This window comes from Nicotiana sylvestris, chromosome 9 (genome assembly GCF_000393655.2).
Source record: "Nicotiana sylvestris chromosome 9, ASM39365v2, whole genome shotgun sequence".
NCBI lineage: Eukaryota > Viridiplantae > Streptophyta > Magnoliopsida > Solanales > Solanaceae > Nicotiana > Nicotiana sylvestris.
Window position 1 is genome coordinate 16,500,983 of NC_091065.1, and position 14,228 is coordinate 16,515,210.

A 14,228-nucleotide genomic window follows, 5' to 3' on the forward strand; every position below is an offset into this window, starting at 1 on the left:
AGTGGTAGTTTAATTAAGTTGCCCATCAGGTGTTTGTTAGGGTTAAAGCTCTAGATGACCCAATGGGTCATCATAGTATAAAATGTGAAATAAAAAGAAAAGATAGATGAAGTAGTTCTCTTGGAGCTGAATTGGGATGACTGAGCCACGTCCGTTACAGTAAAAAGTGGTGGTTTAATTAAGTTGCCCATCACGTGTTTGTTGGACTTGAATCTAAAACCAGCCTCACGCAATCCACTCCACTGTAGAAGCCAAGAAGCCCATATTTTCATTTGGGCCACATGACTCAACTCCATGCTTCTTGAAGATCAAGATAATTCCACCACATTGTTGCCCCAACTTGGGGTACAAGCCCACATTACAAGGCTCGGCAATGGAAGATCTCATGTCATTCAATTATATAGTAACAAAAGTCATTCTTTAACAACGATGTGGGAAATTTGAATTAGATATGTCATATGTTTTCTTTTGCTAAGTAGTGACAATGAGATTACTATCGGGGAAACAAAAAAAAATGAGATTACTAATATAGGAAGAGAATTAATGAGTGATGAATACATATAAAAACTTTGCTAAAACAATTTCTTTATCTTTAGATCTCCTTGGAATCTTTTGTAATATGTAAGTAACATTAATGTCTTTTGGTTTTAGCACTATGGGCTCAACACTTAAGGTTTTGAGCATTGAGCCATTATAAATTAAAAGTTATGATGTTCATATATATTATTTTTGCAATTTAATGATTTATATATATAAATTTATATTGCACATGAAAAGTACCGAGTTAAGATGAACCCGCAACTCGAAAGCTGTTTCCGTCCCTGATTAGGGTCCAACTAGATCCGAATTCGCATCGAAAAATTCTACATTGGGAATAAAAACGCTCTCTAACAGAGGAGCTTTTAGATCTTCCACTGTATAGTACCACTTTTATCTGGTCTATGCACGCTACTCGCTAATAATATTTTCAACATATTCTAACCAAAGTAAATACTCCTATCTTGTAATTCCAGTGCTTCTACTGAATTTAAAAGAAGGAAATAATTGGAAATTAGGCCATCCTCTCATCACACTATTTTAAGCAATATGAGATTGTATTTCTTATGGAATAATTAAATCTACACAAATGTAATAAAATCTACCATGGAGAGACTTTATCGTGCTTCCAAAGAGGCGAATTTTTTTAATGAAATTGATACTACATAAGATTTATTATTTAACCACTATTACGATAAATAAGAATATAAATACCATAAAGTTTCTTTTTTCTATAATAATTACTGCAATTACACTGTTGAGTTTAATCAACTTCACATGCTTGGTAATGGGAGCTCGAATTAGTACTAAAAAATCATGGACTTGAGATCACTCAAATCCAATTACAAATTGATTGTTGTACAACTAGTAAAACAATCTAATCGAAGAACCTATTATGGAACTTATTTTCTTTTTTCTCCTCCATAATAATGATCTTAATGCCTTCACTCAATGCGATTAGCCAAAGTTGTCATGGCATGTGATTGGCCTGAAATTATCCCTGTAGTCGAAGGGTTTTGTCCCAAAACAATACAATAACCATCATCATAATTCTCCATTCCGTGTGCCATAAGTTGCCATACTAAGCTTCCTGCCATGCTTCCCCCTTCTTTTGCCAAATTGTAGATATTTCTATATACACTACCCATGAATGTGTCTCTTGAATTAAGGTTGTATCCTTGATCTCTACTAGACTTGCCAAATTCAGATAGTACTAGAGGTTTCTTTAGTATGGTTTTTGCATCTTCCCAATGGCTTGTCACCCACCTTTGCATCCATGCCAATTGAGCTTCATCGCTTTGTCCAGATACCCTATAAATATAATGCAATTTAGTTTTGTTGCACTGATGATGTAAAAATATATTTACGCATTGAGATCATTTATAAGGTATGCGTGGATAAAAACATGTGAATTTGTGAGGAGAAAAGATGTTAATATACCACTGGTCAGTGTACGCATGGATAGTGGCAAAATCAATCTCATTGATAAGATGGTTACTGATAAAATCTGTTCCCACTTGATAACCGGGATTAACTTGCTTCCTTTCAGGAACTGAATCGCCATAAAATCCTTCCATTCCTACCTCCAACAAGTGTTTTTTGTCAAGTGACTTCACAAAACTTGCCATTTCTTGAACCCAAGCCTGGAATAATATTAGCCAGAAACCAAAATTTTATAGCTAAAAGTCAGTCATTGATATTTCAAAATTTTAATTAGTTGGAAATGAGTTAAAAGGCATTAGCTTACATTAATAGTTTTTCCAGAATAATCAGCTTGATTACGGGGCTCATTAATGAGTTCCCATGCCATAATTGTTGGATCATCTCTGTAAGCAACTTTTGTAATGGTATTGAATCTTGTAATAACTTTCTGTAGCGATTCACAAGAACATAGATTTATTAACCACCATATACCAACTTTCTTAGTTTTACTTAATACTAAAAGATATTAGGTAGGTCAAGAATTAGATTGCATGAATATCAAACAATTGATTCTTAACTGAAAAAAGTTTCATACGTTTTACTCCTATACCTTGATGTGGTTCTTGTAATAATCTTTGAGCATAGGATGAGTATAGAAATCGTCGTCGCCGTTTATCTGAGCCCCGACATTCCGTGCCCACTGGACATATTGAGCTTTTCCTCCAAAGTCGTTCCAATTGTTCACAAAACTCAAGATTAAGCGAACACCATATTTCTTAGCTTCCGATATCACAAAATCCAAACCCTATATAGGAATACACAATAATAACCCTAAATTTAGAAACCATTAAACTAAGTGTCTATTTAGTGCATCATATGCATGCATATTTCTTTGAAAATTAAACCAGAAAATATTTGGTCAAGAATTTAAGTTACATACCTAACTTGGTGCAAATGGTTTCACATTATCAATGAATTTTTATTAGTGATTACTCTATTTTCCTTGTTACCATATTAAACTTGATATATAGAATTACTTCTTGTTGTTGTAGGTCAACTTAACATGATAATATAAGAAATATAAGAATTCTTTAGTGCACATAATATGAATCTTTACCTGAAAAACACGTTCATCGTAAACTCCAGGTGATATTTGTAATGCTCTGTCACCTCCATCACTGAAAGCCCATGTGCGACAAACAGATAGACCGGCAGCGGATGCATCTTTAAGAACCTCAGTGACTTTGTACCTCTCACTAGGTTCAGCAGCAACATGCATCAACCAATACGAGTTGAAACCATTGAATAGAAATGAGGATCCATTCAGTTCAAAATGGGCACCATTAACTGCTATAAAACCTACATTTGCATTTTTTGGGACCCTAGCTTCGCATGTGAGAGCTAGAAACAAGAGCAGAAGGCCAGAAATACAGCTCGTTGTTGTAAAAGACATTGTAGTTTAATTTCTATACCGAATGAGAGAGATGTGATATACTAAAGGTCACCTGCCTATCGTCGGCTTTTATAATGAGTTTAGATATAAGAAGATTTACTAAAAATAGCAAAACTTGCAGGAACCAAGAAAAGTTTCCTAGTGGATGAAAACTGAAATTTGGTAAGTTTACTTGAAGATATTATATTTTCAAAAAGCATCATGGGATGTTGATAGAATTAAGAGGAAGACAGTTAATTGGTTATAGCAGAAAGATCTGTTGAAAGAATTAGAAAGACAAATCATGGGGAAAAAATAAAAGAAAAGGAAAAAGAAAATTAGAAGGTGTAATATAGTGATGTAGTTGGGTTTTAATGTTTGACCAGATAGATTATTTGATGATGAAATAAATGAAAACGTGTACTTCAGTAATTGCAGTTAAGAAAAGCTAGTTAAATTTGGCACTAGCACATTGAGTTGTTTTAATTGGATAAGGAGAATTCCAAGTTGGGAATTCTTGTTTTCAGCTCCTCCCATCCTAGGAAAATAGAATTTTCTAGACGTTCCTCCAAACAGCTAAATTTAGGAAATAGGGTAAATGCAATGGTGGGAGATTAGCTGTTGGGTGTAGCGGTGGAGACAAAATTTTCGGGAATTCAAACAAAAAGTAAACATACCAAGAAGTCGAGAGCAATCAACATATTGTATGCAAACATAAAACTAATATTCTACATTATGTACAGTATAATGTTTCAACGAAATGGGTTCTAATTAACCTATGTCGCTCCCTAGCTCTGTACATACATAGTTAATTTTTTAAAAATAAACACTAAATTTTTCTTTTTAAAAATAAATAAACATTAATTGTAAAAAATGAAATAAGCTATACCTAGGTATTCAAACTACATAATTCTTTTCTTAAAAATACTTTAAAATAGTTATAACTGAGTACCTAACACTGTCAAGAACAACATGTATATTCCATAAGATAATTCAAGTTTGAATTAATTTGAAACAGAACCAATTATAAATTTAGATATATAATTAACCAACTCATGAAGTGAATATAATCTAAAATTCATGTCTTTTTGGTCCTAAAATAATAAAAGATAGATATGAAACGTGAAATATTTCTCGTGGGAATACTTCTGACAATAGCAAAGCAAAGCAATAAGGTACGTCTGATGATTCAACTCAATCAACTGAAGAACTGGTTTTTGAAGATGAAGCTGCTCAAGTTCTTTAGTTGTTAGGTTGAGTTTTGTGTTCCGAATTGTAACCTATTTGCTTTCATAGAAGTTTTGTAATAGGTTATTATTGAGACTTTATTGTGTTACGCTTTCTAAGCTAGAGTTAGTTTAGGAATGAGCTGCTATAATTGGGTTGATTTTAAGGGTTAGGATACTAGAGGTAGTTCCATTGGTTATTGAGTTGTAACCTAAAGTTGCTCTTTAAAGTTAGTGAAGATTTTGAGAAATCCTACTGGGTAGATCATGATTTTTTACTCCCTTGAGAAAAAAGAATTTCCACGTAAAAATCTCTATGTTGATTACTTTTTCACAATTATTCCTGTTTGAGAGTGCTAAAAGAGTTCAAGGAACCTTCTTTAAAAACGCGAAAATCAGGCAAGATACAATTCAACCCCCCTTCTTGTTTCTAAGCGTAGTTTGAAATAACAATTGGTATCAGAGCGGGTTCTTTCATAAGAGGCTAACACCTTGAAAGTATCTACAATGGTTGCATCACCATATGCTCAAGAGGGACAATCAACCGCTAGGACTCTACTGTTCAATGAAAAATACAATGGATGATGGAAGGAAAGGATGCATGATTTCTTGGAAGGAGAAGACCTAGAACTCTGGGATATTGTTGAGAAAGGACCAAAAATCCCAATATTTTTTAATGACAATGGTGTCCCTACTGGACCAAGCCAAGAGAAAAATACTCTAAGGAAGATGTCACAGGAGTTCACAAGAATGCCAAAGCTAAGAAGATCTTAATATGTGGAATTGGCCCTGATGAATACAATAGAATATCTGTCTGCAGAGATGCAAAAACTATATGGGATGCTCTACAATGTACTCATGAAGGAACCTCTCAAGTGAAGCAGTCAAAAATCGACATGCTAATTAGGCAATATAAACTGTTTAAGATGAAAGAGGGGAAAACTCTCATGGAGATGCATGTTGATATCCAATTTTTTCCTATATATTTTTCATATAAAAAATACTTTCAAATAGCATATATGCATATATAAGTAGGTCCCAATGTTTTATTAATTTTTTTAATTTTAAAGATTTTTTAACCAATTTATTCCTCTGTTTTATTCATAAAAATCCCAATAATAATTCCCAATATCAATCTTAGTGATTCATTTATTGTATTATCATATTTATACTAAAATATAGTCAATATAATTTTTGCATATTTTTACAAATTTAGTTAGTATTTTTAAAGCTAAATTGCTTATAATTGCAATATTAGCCTCTTTTAGATTTAATTGCGTTTATATTTATAAAAAAAGTTCAGTATTTTTAAATTAATAATTATGTATTATAAATTATTTTAGTACCTTCAATTTATTTCCAGGAATTAATTTACTATTTTTTATAAAATTAAAAGGAAAAGTGGCTATTGCAATTATAGCCCAAATTGAGTTTCAATTATAAACACTTGAGTTTAAATACACACTTCACCAAATCTCTCTTTTCTCTGTTACTACTATATTGCTGCCTTACCTAGTCGGCTGAAAGCCAAGGCTAGGTTGTGAGGAAACTTGCTTATTTTCTGTATTTGCATTTCTTACTGGCATGTTCTAATTAAGTTTTCTGCACCAACAACAATATGCTTATTTACTCTCTCTTGAATTCTTGTCTGCCTACTGTTTGTATTTAGCCCAGTACCATTGTTTAGCATGCTGTAATTTTCTTTCTCATGTTCTGAATCAATGTATCATGACATGTGAATTCTAAATCCCTACCCCAATGTGTTTAATACTTGTGGTTGGTTTGGGGCATGACATCATTAGAAATTGCGGTGCAAAACCCAAACTTGATCCTCTTAGGATCATAACCTCCATGTTTCTCTTATATGTTGTGTGTTCTGGTTGATTTACAGGCATGTCAATACTTCCTATTGTTGTACATGACCAAAGTTAACCCATGCCTAAGTGTATAAGCTCCTTTCAATGGATTCCCAATCCCCTGCCCCCTTTGTGTGAAGTTATTGACTCCTTGAAATGTTAATGGCTGTCTCCTATCACCCTTTTCCTCTCCTTTAGTCCCTCAGCTCTTAGAACTCTGTTTCTGCACTTTCACTCTCTTCTTAGACTTAAGTTCTGGCCCCCTCATGTGAGCCTTGCCTTGGGACCCATGAGCTCCCTTTGAACTTGGACACATGAGGGCTGACATTTTCACACTACACTCATCTCCATTCTGGTTATGTAACTTGGGTGTGAGCACTGCCCGAGGTCCTATTGAGGCCCTTAGGGAGCTCTAGCACACTCAAATCTGAGAAAGGCTTTGGATCAATGGCATTTTGAGGTGGTTTACTCCATAACTCAGAGAGGAAGTCAAGAATCAGGCTTCTTTTGGTTGTAACTTTTCTTTGTACTTTTCTGATGTGATTCAGTATTCCTGGTTTGTAATAATTTGTAATGTACATTTGGGGCTGGCTAGTGAAAAGGGTTGGGTAATTATGCATGCTCAAGGGTAGAAAACATGCCTATATGACAGCTTTTTCTACATGTTTAATTCGCATTTAGAAAACATGCCTATAAGACTGCTTTTAATTCTGCATATTCATCACATTTAGAAAATATGTCTATAGGACCTACTTGTTCAACTTCACATCTAGATAACCTGCCTATAGGAATTATCTAAAATTCTGCATGTTTGTCACCGTTTAGATTTCATGTTTTTTCGGGCCCAATTGGTCATAACCCAATCGCCTGTTAAAATCAGCATAATGAATAGAAATCATGCTTATAGGAATTCCCAAGTGAAAAACTGCCTGTTTATATTATCTACTAGATATTATACCTATAGGGGTTTGACATTATGCAGATACTATGTATGCAAAGGTTTAAAATTGGCAATTATGTCTACAAGGATCTAAAATCAGTAATCCTAGATACCATGTTCATAAGAGTAAAAATCAGCGATAATGGATACTGTCATCTGCAGAAACTGAAACTAGTTTAATTTAAAATTCGTCCATTCTGAATCATATTTTTAATAATCTAATTCCCTTATTTTAACGAGGTTTAATGACCATGCCTATAGGATTTCAAACAATTCGCTTTGAGTTATCACTGTTTCACCACCTTCTGAATTAAGTAGATATCATACCTATAGGACCCCGTCTAAATACTAAGGCAAGCCTTAGAGTAATGACTATAAAATTGAATCCACCTTTGTTAATTGTTACAACCTGCAGACAGACCTGATTCGAACTTCTTATCTGAGTTATGTAATAAATAAATCTGCTTCAATAATCAAACTCCCCTCGTCTTTAGTATTTAATCAGACCTAAAAAGTATGTGCAAGTCATGCTAGTTATGTGCTTTTGTTCAATGAAGTATATGAGCCTTTATCTATTTATATGCTTCCCCAACATGCAGTATGTGGTTTTTTGTATGTTGCCTTAGATTTTTATCCTTTGAAACTAATCAGCCTAATATCCCACCCTTTAGGACTAGTAGTCCTAAGTGCCTCCGGGATGGATAGGAATGGGACGGGTAATAGCATGCAATAGTAATCGAGACCAATCCACGCTTTAATACCTTAACGGGGTGGGAAGGGTAGATATGGATATGATAACCGGTGCGCTAACGCCACGTGTAACACCTCTTTTGAGGAGTGATTACCGGGTATTGCATTGACGTGATCCATATTAAATATAAACCTAGGATCCCCTTTCCTTTTATTTGCAAACTCTTTTTTTAACTCTTCTTTTAATTGTTCTTTCTTTTTTATCTATTTAAATCCCCTAATATTTGAGGCCGTACTTGTATATTTTCTAAATTCACAATAAATGTCTGGCTGGAAACCACACTAGTTGATCCTGAGGGGTGCCTAACACCTTCCCCTTGGAATAACTTCAAGCCCTTACCCTATCTCTGGATATTCAAATGACTTAGAATTGAACCCTCATTGGTGTCCTAATGCACCTTAAATCATTAGGTGGCTAGTCTTCAAAAATGCAAAACCCAGTTCCTGAAAGGAACGAGTTATCCCATACCAAATGTCATAAACGCGATTTCACGAGAAAAAGGGGGCGCGACAACATGGTGACTCTGTTGGGGATTTTTAGGCTTTTACCATTTCAGACTATCATTGTGAATTTATGCTCCTTTATGTGCAATTACTTATTTAATTTCTTTAAGCATTCAATTCCCTTTTCAATTGCAAAACTGACTTCTCTTTTTGTTTCCTCCTTTTATTACTGCTTTAAATTATGAAACTGTTGTATTTACTACTTTCTTAATGTGCAAATACGTGCCAACATGCTTTTAATTATTGCATAACCATGCTCAACATCATACTCCACTCGTGCCAAACAAATACCATACCAATGCTTATAATGAGTGGTTGCGCTCTTCCTATATTATCACCCCTAAATTCGGAAAGACATATTTGCGGTAAAACCAGTCGATCAATGGTGTAGTCGACGGTTCCGTGCCTTTTCCCTTTGAGTTGTCCGCTCAAGGATACCAGTCTAAAACCCCATAGAAACCTTACTCTGTTTAAACTGTGCATGCATCATGGTCAAACCTAGCCGAGTCAATTATGTTGTCCACATAATGACTCTTTAAGATAAGCCTTGTCCAAAGTCCACTAGGTTTCCCTAAACACAAACGGACATCACCACATTCTGTGCATTTATTTAGAGAACTAAATGCTTTATGAGGATTGTTGATATTAAATAGTCGAGTCTGGTGGGGGTAAGAGCCTAACCTTATTTATTTTGCAGAAAATGAGGCACGTGGTCCCCAGTTTTGGTATGATTAGCACGCCCCCAATCTTGCTAGGCTAGTGCAAGAGTCTTCCATCAAATGACCAAATCAACGCGTGGAAAGAGAGGGCCACCAAAGGTAGTGAAAAGTTGGAATATCTGGAGTACAGTCTAGTGGAATTGGAAGGGAAAGTGAGGAAGAGAGTCATCGACTGCCAGAACGCTGAAGGAAACGAAGGAGAACACATGGCAAAGGCATTTCTACTAGTGAACCTATGCGAGCTGGAGGATTTGATTAGCGAGAGCATTCAACCTGAGGAAGGTCCTTCTGGGACCAAATAGATAGGAATTTGTTTTTTCGCTTTATGAATGTAATAAGGCCAATGGCAATTAGTGACTTTTATTTCTTGTTTATTTAGTGTTGATTTGGGATTCGTCTATTTTTTTATCAATAAAATGAAGCATTTAGCATTCTAAGTTCTCCAAATCAATTTGTCACTAGGCCTACCTCGGGCACAACGAGGTTTCCAAATTATGACACACTTTACATTCCTGCACTATGTGTTTAAATATTGCAATACTTTTTATAATCCTCACTAACTTGTTACCTTTTTGTTTTTTACTTTTTGTTTATTATTCCCCTCCCCAAAGGTTAGTTCGTGAACTCTGGCAACATCATCTTATTCCACGAGATCCAGGGACCCTCCACCCACTCCTCCTCTTAGTCCTGTCAAAAACAAGAACAAAGGGAAGATGGAAGATTTGAATAATGTCATAAAAGAGAACTCAACTGAATGGGTAGAGGTCACTCATGGTCACAGTACTCAAGTTTCCAAAGAAAATGCATCCCAACTCGAACAAAAGCTATTGAAATTCTAGGAAGAACTTGATCAGGTTCGAAATCTAGAAAATCTGTCATTTTCCCTCACCACTCCAGATATCAATTTCCCAAATTCTCATAACCCTACACCTCCACAAAATATCTCAAAGCAACAAAACCATCCCGCTCCTCACTGCAACACCTTCCATACCTCAAACAACACCCCACTGCTCATCCCAGAACTCCAAAACTCCATAAATGACCACTTTCACACCCACCATAACACCCCCATTTATGTGGAGACTATGCCACACTCCACCCAACCCATCTCAAGCATACCCGACTCTGATGACAAAGATTTTCTCATCAGGAACCTGGCTGAAGAACTCAAGAAATTGACTAGCCGAATTCAAGGCGTTGAAGGAAGTAAGCGAATTGAAGGGCTGAACTATGAAGATCTTTGCATACAGCCCGATGTCGAACTGCCCGAGGGGTACAAACCTCCGAAGTTTGAAATGTTTGATTTTACAGGGGATCCAAGTGTACATTTGAGAACTTACTGTGACAAGCTAGTTGGAGTAGGGAAAGACGAAAGAATCCGCATAAAGTTGTTCATGAGGAGTTTGAAGGGAGATACTTTGTCTTGGTACATTAGCCAAGATCCGAATAAGTGGTCAAATTGGGTAGGCATGGCGTCCGACTTTGTGGACAGGTTCAGGTTCAACACAGCGAATGCGCCAGACGTGTTCTATATTCATAATCTAAAGAAGAAGCTCATAGAAACATTCCACGAGTATGCTACTCGCTGGAGGTCCGAAGCTGCTAAGGTCAGACCTGCCTTAGAAGAGGAACAAATGAACAAATTCTTCGTTCGGGCTCAGGACCCGTAGTATTATGAACGACTAATGATGATCGAGAGCCACAAATTTTCTGACATTATCAACCTGGGTGAAAGGATCGAAGAGGGCATCAAAAGTGGTATGGTTACAAACTTCGAGGCCTTGCAAGCTACAAATAAGGCCTTACAGTCTGGTGATATGTCCAAGAAAAGGGACGTAGGGGCCGTAATGGTTGCACAAAGAACCAAATCTTTCATCAAATACCAAACCTACCCAATGTCTCTACTCACATATCAGCCTACCCCGAACTACCAAGCACCATCACCCTCTTACCGAACTCCGCCACCCGCTTATCAGTCACCTCCACCTCCCACATATCAGCCTACTTCACCTAGATATTCCCAACCCGCACATGTTTACCAAGCCTACAATGCTCAACCATCCCACTATCAATCACTTCCTGCACGCCAAAACTTCCCTAGACCTCAACCAAATTTTGACCACAGACCTCCAAAATAATATACAGCCATTGCTGAACCTATTGACCAGTTGTATGAAAGACTCAAAGCTGCTGGTTATGTCACCCACATCCCTACTACAACTCCTGAGAACCCTTCTCAGTGGGTTAACCCAAACAAATCCTGTGCATACCACTCCGGCATGAAGGGACACACCATCGATGAATGTCGTTCTTTAAAGGACAAGATCCAGACTTTAATTGACAAAAAAATTATTGTGGCAAAGGAACCCACTCTGAATGTCCGCAATAAACTGCTGCCAGACCACAAGGGTGGAGGCGTTCACATGATTGAATTATAGGATGATTGGAATCCTGAGGGATCGATCGATTTGATCACAAAAGGTGATGACACAAAGAAGCCAAAGTTACTCTTAATCCGATCGTGATCCAGATTTAGCCCTCTGGGGACGCCGAGGTAAATATGTCCGTGCCACTTGAGTTTGAAACAACGTCATATACAAAGACACCATCACCAATTGAGGTCGAATTTGTGTCTCCAGCAAATGCACCCACGCTATTTGAAGTTGCGGTTTTACCACCCAAGGCACATGCTCCGTTTGGAGTAAAGATATCGACGCCGATTCAAGTGGCGATGTTAACCATGACACCATACCATACAAAGGCTATACCATAGGACTATACAACCGAGGCAAGGAGGAAAGGCAAGGGTAGTTTCGAAGAAACTATTATCGCACAAGGTATGACGAGAACTGGTAGAGTTTATACCCCTGAACATCTGGATGAGTCAAGCAAGCAGGCCTCCAACCGTCCACCTATTATGAGACAGGTCCAGACGATCTTTGGAGAAAGATACAGGCCAAGGACTACTCGGTCATCGACTAGTTGAACAAAACACCAGCGCAAATCTCTATACTTGTTTTGCTACAAAATTCTGAGGCACACAAGAATGCCCTGCTAAGGGTGCTTAGTGAAGCATACGTGCCAAGAAACATCACTGGCGGGGAAATGGCTAACATGGTATGACAGGTATTGGAAAGTCATAAAATTAATTTTCATGAAGATGAGTTGCCACCTGAAGGGTTGGGTCACAACAAAGCACTACACATCACCGTGCAATGCAAAGACTATTTTATCACCAGGATTCTGATCGACGGGGGTTCCAGTCTCAAAATATGTCCACTAATAACACTCAAGAAGTTGGGAAAAGGACTGCACGATATAAAGGACGAAGCCATCAACGTGAAAGCCTTCGATGGTTCCCAAAGGTCCATCATTGGGGAGATTAGTCTGTGTCTGCAAATGGGGCCAACTTGGTTCGATGTTGATTTCCAAGTGATAGACGTGTCGGCATCTTACAATCTACTGTTGGGACGATCGTGGATTTATACTGCTGGGGTCGTAGCATAAACACTGCATCAGGCAGTAAAGTTTGAATGGAATCACCAGGAAGTGATCATTCACGGTGACGATAGCAACCCTATATACAGTCGCTAGACCATCCGGTCAATTGAAGGAAGAAGGAAGCTGGGTAGAGAGACTTACCATCACATTGAACAGGTAAATACTGTTGACAAACATAAATGGTGGGATAATAAGATCGAGAGTATACTGAATTAGAGTGGGTACGAACCTGGCAAGGGGCTCGGCAAGAACCTCCAAGGAATCACTAAGCCCATAAAACTCAAGAAACATGGCACCACTTCCATTCTAGGATACGAGTACACTTGGGAAGAATTCAACAACTGGTCGCCACCATGGCACAATTCCTACTATCCGCTAGTGCAGCCAATAACACATTTGGAGTAGACTTTCCAACCAGCTGATATTGTCTATGGGTCTGATGAGGAGGAAGCTCTGGCAGCGGTAAAGAACTTGTTCCTAGAAGACAATGATATGGACTGTTGTGTTATTCTCGAGGAGGAGGGGGAGGAAAGCCCTTCTATACAGGCTGTAAGCATAGTAGCACACCTCAATAACTGGGCCATCAGGATAGCCAGAGCCCGACGAGCCTCGGGGTAGCAAGGCTAAAACAAGCATCATGCACTGTCTTTATTTTACTAAATGATTTTATTTTTGCATTTTAATTCCTGCAATAAGATCTCCAATGTTCCAAAATAGTTATGCAATTTATCAAAGCGTTTTGACTTTTCTTATGAATCAACACTCATTATTATTTTTCTCTCATTACTTTACTTATACAACATTACTATTACTTATCTTGATGAGCTAATGACTGTAACGTGCAATGAGACAACACAACAAACGAACATAGATTCAGAGGAAGATGACATACCGAAGGAGATTGTTAAAGAAGTTGATAATTTTGAAAACAGACCTAAGTCCAACCTGGATAAGACAGAAGTTGTTAACCTGGGAGATGTAGAAAATGGCAAAGAAACACGAATCAGCGTCCACTTATCACCATCAAAAAATAAGGAATACACAGATTTTTTAAGAGAATATGAGGACATATTCGCCTGGTCGTATGATGATATAACTGGCCTGAGTACGTCTATTGTGGCTCACAAACTGCCAACCGATCCAACATGTCCGCCGGTAAAGCAAAAGCTCAGAAAATTCAAGCCTGATATAAGTATGAAAATCAAGGAAGAAGTCACTAAGCAGGTCAAAGCTAAGGTTCTCAAGGTAGTTGAATACCCGATGTGGTTAGCCAACATTGTACCTGTACCAAAGAAGGATGGGAAGGTCAGAGTCTGTGTCGACTACCAGGATCTCAATCGG

General features: G+C 37.4%; 1 protein-coding gene across 1 annotated transcript; it reads right to left on the bottom strand.

The window, feature by feature from the left end:
- Positions 1–1,248: 1,248 nt before the first annotated feature.
- Positions 1,249–3,644, bottom strand: LOC104237090 (mannan endo-1,4-beta-mannosidase 1-like). Its single transcript, XM_009791169.2, has 5 exons — positions 3,077–3,644; positions 2,570–2,764; positions 2,285–2,407; positions 1,978–2,180; positions 1,249–1,848 (listed from the first exon to the last, which is right to left on the bottom strand). The coding sequence occupies exons 1-5, from the start codon at positions 3,410–3,412 to the stop codon at positions 1,482–1,484; spliced, it is 1,224 nt and encodes a 407-aa protein (XP_009789471.1). The 5' UTR covers positions 3,413–3,644; the 3' UTR covers positions 1,249–1,481.
- Between the last annotated feature and the right edge of the window lie 10,584 nt (positions 3,645–14,228).